The sequence below is a fragment of the Halyomorpha halys genome, unplaced genomic scaffold (genome assembly GCF_000696795.3).
Source record: "Halyomorpha halys isolate HHAL.00 unplaced genomic scaffold, Hhal_1.1 Scaffold449.1, whole genome shotgun sequence".
Lineage (NCBI taxonomy): Eukaryota > Metazoa > Arthropoda > Insecta > Hemiptera > Pentatomidae > Halyomorpha > Halyomorpha halys.
In genome coordinates, this window is record NW_027115881.1 from 210,544 (window position 1) to 217,622 (window position 7,079).

The 7,079-nt window shown below is 30.5% G+C and overlaps 1 protein-coding gene across 2 annotated transcripts in view; it reads right to left on the minus strand.

Moving 5' to 3' along the window:
- Positions 1-5,960, minus strand: part of LOC106682896 (glycoprotein-N-acetylgalactosamine 3-beta-galactosyltransferase 1) — an 89,217-nt gene extending 83,257 nt beyond the window's left edge. The window contains exon 1 of one of the 2 annotated variants that reach the window (XM_067052846.1): positions 5,811-5,960. Coding sequence is in view for 1 of the 2 variants with exons in the window: in XM_067052845.1 (XP_066908946.1) it covers positions 5,811-5,832 (22 nt within the window). In the remaining variant the exon portion in view is untranslated. The remainder of the gene's footprint in view (positions 1-5,810) is intronic. The other variant, XM_067052845.1, reaches the window with a different exon arrangement.
- Between the last annotated feature and the right edge of the window lie 1,119 nt (positions 5,961-7,079).

Here is a 7,079-nt window from a genome sequence, read left to right on the forward strand (position 1 = left end):
TGGCGTAGAAGGCAGGTTTGTGACTGCGTCACCAGACTGCGCCACAACCCCTGATGAAGACCTGAAACTCAGGTCGAAACGTCGGCATAAAATAAATAAATATAGTTTTGTTTATTTATGTTGTTCTTTGCTGACCGCACCCCCCGGCAAACTTCTCCAAGGAATAAATAATTTTAGATGTAGAACTAAATTAAACAAAAAAATTTAAAAACCAACTGACTAAATACATACAAACAAAACAAAATGGTAGTTACATCTATGCTATTATAATATCGGATCAGATTGGTGAAGTAAAAGTTCATTAAATATAAGGCTTACATACACGGCGTATGTTATTGTAAACACAGCAGTTGTGGGTGAGGTGGGAGTACATTTCAGAAAAACGGGACCTGGTAGTACGGGATTGGGCAGAGAATTTGAATTGCAGGGTTGCTAGGATACGGGAGGGGCCAAGTACTCATTACTTGGAATAGAAAGGAAGCTAGGAAATACTGGCATTGGAAGGATGGATAGAGCCACTTCAGCTCGGCGTAATACTGGGTTATGTATCTTTGGTGATTCTGAAAATAAATCGTACAGCGCAATTCATAAGGCGTTTAAGTTTAGATTCGAGATTACCCGAGAGTCCACCATATACCAGGTAGCCATAGGGAAAGTGGGGGAAACAAGAGAGCAAACTAAGAGTTGTCGTATTTTAAGTGGAAGGAGACAACGGATTCTAATGAACTGCTTCAGGGGCATTCTATGTCTTAACACAGAATTTGGGCAATTTGTGGTTTCCAGGATAAGATTTAATGAAAAGTGGGGATAGGTTGGGGAGTCCTGGGATAGATTTAAGGAGAGAGGGAGATCCAATTATGATAGCTTTTGTGTTTTCAGCATTTAACGTATGTTTATTTTCTGTTGCCCAAGTGCTTGTATTATTGATGTCTTCTTGAGGTTTAGTTGTGTGTAGTATATTTTTTTCTTAAAAGATAAAAAAAATAAAAAATAAAACTATCTATCTATCTATCTATCTATCTAATACATAATTTTTTAGGTTTTACTTAAATAGAATTTTGTAGGATTTTTGTGTTTATTTTTTTCTATATTTAGAATTTTTATTATTTATTATATATACTAAGAGATAATTATATTTAGGTTAATAATAGAAGAATAAAAATGGATAATTTTATAAAAAATTAAAAAAATGTAAAAAAAGATGACAAAAGAAAAAAAAAGATAATATATAGATTAAGAAAAATATAAAAGGGCTATTAAAGGCCTAATCCCTAACCCTCAGCACCATTATTGCTTAGAAGGAGAGATGGGTTATGGCATTCCTCTGACTGCTTTAAATCATTTATCAAGTAACATTGTTTAGTAGTAAAAAGTAAAATTTATTATTATACTGACTAATTTTAACATACTATTTTATTTATTTATTTTTTTTTCATTTATCTCCATAAATGAAGCTAAGAAATTGTATAGAATTGTAGATTTATTTTATTTAAAAATCTATTGTGTCTATGATCCCTAAAAACGTCCAAGAATACAATAAATGTATTAATAATATTTTTTGACCTTTAGGCTATTATAAATTTAATATTTTCAAATTAAATATTTTATAGTAGATGTAATAATAAGAACCCTGAAGTACTTTTAAATAAAATAATAGGATTCATGGGGGGGGGGAGGGAGAAATGCATATGGCCTTGGGTAGGTGCATCGCCTTGATGTTCACTTGGTGCGTAGGCGACTACAGTTACGCTTGTGTCAGCGTTATAACATTTAATTTACACACAGATATTTTGCCCGTATACAGTATTACATATTTTTAATTTATGCATTATGGTAATTATGGTAAATACCAGTACTTATGTAAGCTAATGGTTTGGTAATATAGACTGAGGACAAGGAACAGAAATGCTATATTTAGCCATACTGCCCAAATACATTGGGCTGCTACTGTACACAACATACCAATTAATCCATAATCGAACATATATACAATACATATATTCGCATGATCTCAAAACAATTTATTTTCTTTTATATTTTCTACCCTTTTACAATAAATAATCTTCTATACACTAAATACAATATATTTTAAATATTTATTTTCCTATTTAAAAAATTTATTCTATTTATTCGACAGTTTTATTCACCCTCTCATACTTCTCCTATCCAGTGATCCACATTTGATTCGTTAAACAATCATGGAAGCTACTATTCCTACGAAGATAAAGGTCATAAACTTCTATATAGTCCATTAAACTAGCTTTAATTGAGTGTTAATAGATATTTGTACGTCTAATAGTTCCTGAGATATAGATTTCTCTAAATTAATTAACTAACTACTAATCTTTCAGAATATTTTTAAAAATTTTGCTTTTTAAAAAGCTATATCTTGAGAACTATTTGACGTAAATAGCTCTTTTAGGGCTAATATTTCAGCAAATTTACTCTTCTTTAAATAATGTTCTCTTAGATTTTCTAGTGCTGTTGGTAGTTTTTAAGATATTGAGCTCCGAATGAAAAATTAATGTTTTTTTAAGGGTTTGAAAAAGCCGCCATTTTTTATTCCCCCTACCTATACTTGGCAGACTCATCAATTTTGACTAGTAATTATACATAGTTTTCATTGAAGTAATCAAAAATTGGGGTGAGATAACTGCCTTTTTTTCTTCCCGGCTCTTGTTCTAACAGGAGATACTGTTAGAGCTACAGTGTAACAGAAAATAATTTTCTGAATTAAGAAAAATAATAATAATAAAATATGCAAAAATTTAATAGAAACTAGAAGAACAATATTTGTAGGTGTTAAAAGGTGAAAAGTCTTCCAACAATCTTCTTCATACGGTTCTTCTTTTTCTTTTCTTTATATGTGTGCCGGGTCACGTCGGGATCACTGGAAATGAACTGGCGGACATCGCAGCTAAACAAGCACTTGCTCTTCCAGGTCAGGGCGCGGCCATTCTGACACCCCAAGAAATAAGTCTTCCGATGAAAAATGAGATATCATCTAGTTGACAAGCCATGTGGGATGAAAGCCCGCCAAGCAAATTAAAAACTATAAAAAAAACCACTAAACCATGGAACACATCAAACCGTTCCAATCGCAGGAAGGAGGTACCTATTGCCAGATTGAGAATAGGTCATACGAGTTTAACACATAGATATCTGATCAGTAAGCAGCCACCGGCAAAATGTCAATACTGCAACAGTGTACTTACGATCAGTCACATATTTGAGAAATGTCATTTTTATTCTGCGAACTTGAGTAGATTGGGAGTAGGCCGGGGGTATCGGATGCTCTGAATGATGACCAGAAGAACGTGGAAATGGTCTTAGTTTTCTTAAAAAGGAATGGCCTTTTAAATAAGATTTAAACCAGAAAATCTGTTATACGTAATAAAAAATACCAAAAGAAGTAATTATTTGAATTTTTTTCTCGAAATTATTTAAAGAGAAAAATAAAGTGTAATAGAATTATAAATATAAATGAAATAGAATATAAAGCACGAAACATGGGCGTTTTTGACCTCAGGGTTTTACGCCCTAAAGCCCCAGACAACAACAACAACTTCATACAGTCAACTATTTTCATCCAATACAAATTTTTATTGACAGAAAAATCTAACAATACAGCATTAGTTTTTCTTGCACCCTAATATTATATTGTCTTACAATCATTCCAAATTTAAATTTAAATATACAAGCTACAGTTGTTTTTACCGAATGAAGGATCAATCAACAATATAAAAACAAAAAAAAATTTAATGGAATGAGACTGATAGTTATCATTTACTAATCACTTTAGAAGATATGTACATCGACAAGCTGATATACATTTTTTTATCATAGCATCATTCTATATTTAAAACATTTTTCTCTTCAAAATTATATGAGATTTCAATTTAAGGGCTCAGTGCATGAATAATACAAACTACATGACATAAAATTGTTAAAAAAGCAGTTTCGAAATATTCAACTATCGTTATTAAATGTTTTAAATAATTCATATAATTAGTTGGTCCTGGGGATGTTGCCATCTCCCGTTAGATGTTCCTAGGTTAGGATTTAAATTTTTTTTATCTGGGGAACGAACAAACATTGAAAAATAAGTATTGTTTCAACCAAAAACTATGTTTTATATGCCCTATTATTATTTTCTTTAAAGGTTCAGACAATTCATTCTGTGAAAGGTGTTAATATTTATTTTTTTTTACCAAGAAATTCAGAAACATTTTATTAAATTATGCTAAATTATTGAAAAGAAAATGAGTAAATATTTTTCTACGCCCTAAAACCTAGAACCTCTAAGGAGTGAAAAGACGGTCGACAATGGTACATTTTTTATATGCTTAGAAACCATGATAAAAAATGGTGTACCAAAGTCTTATAACCAGGAAATTTTGATTGATCTTTAGTTATATATATTTATAGTTTATAGTTGCCCACGCTCAGCGGAGAAGGGGTGAGTTAAAGAAAAAATAATAATGATAAAAGGGAAAAAAAACAATAAAGAATAAATTGCTCCTTCAGGCGCTACGTTATATTTTTTTACTTGGAAATAACGAAAACCCCGAAACAATATGCTCACAATATAAATACAATATACCCCTATTTAAACAATTATCGAATTATGACCACTGGCGAATACCTTTACATGAAGTTAACAGAAAACCTAGGGGTGTTACCTCCCACCTGTTGAATTTTCGTAATATTGAGTGAACATAACCAAAAAAAAAAACATAGATAAATTAACAAGTTGAGAGCAGTATACATGCTTAACAAAGAACTGCAGAACTATTATGTACAAAAGTTTAATAAGAACAAGAAATATATGTACACAGAATGAAAAAAAGGAAAAAAAAAAGGAATTCTTATAGATTAATAAAATAACGAAAACTTATAGATTGACTTAACCTTAACTTAAATGATTAACCTTATTAACTAAATTTAAATTATTTTACAAAAGAGTATAAAAGCGAATATAAAATAAAATAAAATTTAGTTAGAACCCCACGTAGTCTTTGGGTGTACTCCTGGCAGAACATAAGGTTGTCCGATATTTCCTTTCCGTCTCACCAACCCCAGAAGTTTTAGAATGACACCAGCCACAACTCTCTTATCCAGGACGTGCTGAAGAAACGTCACTGCACTATATCCCCACTTCTAGTGTTAATGACCGTCCATTGAAGTAGAACATCGTAATTTTGATAAAAAACAAAACACATACGACAACATTTCTCATATGGTCCTATTTCGGTTCAAACAGTAAAGACAGAGGGCCTTTAAACTATTACCACTTCACATTGAACAATCGTAACGTGTTCAAAAATGAAATTATCCCCTTCACAAAACCAAAATCCACTCATCTCAACATATCGCTCGTGTTTTTTTTCACCATGAAAACCATAATTTCTCTTGTCTACGCAGATATCGCCAGTGTTTTTATTTCACCATGGTAACTGTAACAGTTTCCACTGCGGGTGAAATTACTACAGAAAAAAATTTATATATCTCGGTTAATATTTAAAGAACTTTTTTTTTTTTTAGTGATGAAAGAGAAACCTGATAGTTCAAAATTAAGGAAAAAAATCGTTATTGTAAAATTATAAGCTTATATTAGGAATAAGTAACATGAAAAACCATGTACCATGGTCACCCCACTTTAAGGTATACACAATTTTATATATATATATATATATATATATATACACACACACATGGAATAGTGAGTACGCTATGCAGATTATGTTCTTGGTGTAAGGTTTTCCCATTCACTTGATTATATTAAATTATGAAAACAAAGTATAATTTACCTTTTCTTCCTTTGATTGACATAAAGCACTTTTTCAAAACATTTACTTTGTAGTTATCACTATCACAAACAATTAAATTTAAAACTAACTTATGTTGCTGGCTCTTTCAACCATATCCTGTAGTTATGTAGACATTTCAATGTTAAATGACAAAATGTTAAGTTATCATCGTTGAGATAAAAAATTATAAAATTGTAAACAAAAATTACTAATTGCTTTTAAACGATTTGAAGTGGATACTTAAACCTATATCTTATCTTCTCGTCGCTCAACGCTTGGATAGGTGCGGAGATGTGTTTGTATTGGAGCGCTTCTGTCATCGATAGCGTAGTATTGATAACTGATAGTAAGAATCCGACAAGAAGAAAAAAAAGTTATCTCACTCAAATTTTTTATTACTTTAATAAAAACTAGGTATAATTACTAATTAAAATTATTGGGTCTGCCAAGGATAGGTCGGGGAAATAAAAGATGGCAGATTTTTCAAAACATTAAAAAACATTAATTTTTCATTCGGAGCTATATATCTTAAAAAACAGCTATAACAACAGAAAACCTGAGAATACATTATTTAAAGAAGAGCTATTTACGTCCAATAGTTCTCGAGATAATGCTTTTTAAATAGGAACGTTTCATGAAAATGTACTGAATTAGTAGTTAGTGAATTTATACTGAGAAATCTATATCTCAGGAAGTATGAGACGTATAAGTGTCTATTAGCACTCAAATTAAAGCTAGTTTAATGGACTAAAGCAGTTTATGACGTTTATCTTCAATAGGAGTAGTGGTTTTCATGATATATGCTAAAATAAATTTATTTAGTTGCTCGAACAAAATGTAACAAAATCATTTGAATCATAATATGTACATATGTCTGCCAGCACTATAAATGAAGGTGATTTAACTTTACATAAAGTAGTTTATAACACGTATCTTCGTAAAGATAGTATTGTTTATAATATTCGCTTATGAATATGAAGTTTATACATGAAAATTTGTCAGAACAGCTATAAATCAATTTATTTTAGAAAATATCATGAAAACTACTACTCCTATGAAAATAAATGCCATGAACTACATTATAGTACATTAAACTGGCTTTTATTTAAGTACTAATAGACATCTGTACGTTGATGAAATAGATTTCTCAAAATAAATTCATTAACTAATTACTAACTTTCAGTAAATTGTTTTATGAAATGTTGTTTTTTAAAAAGCAATATTCTGAGAATTATTTAAAGTAAATAGCTCAATTAGGGCTCATATTTT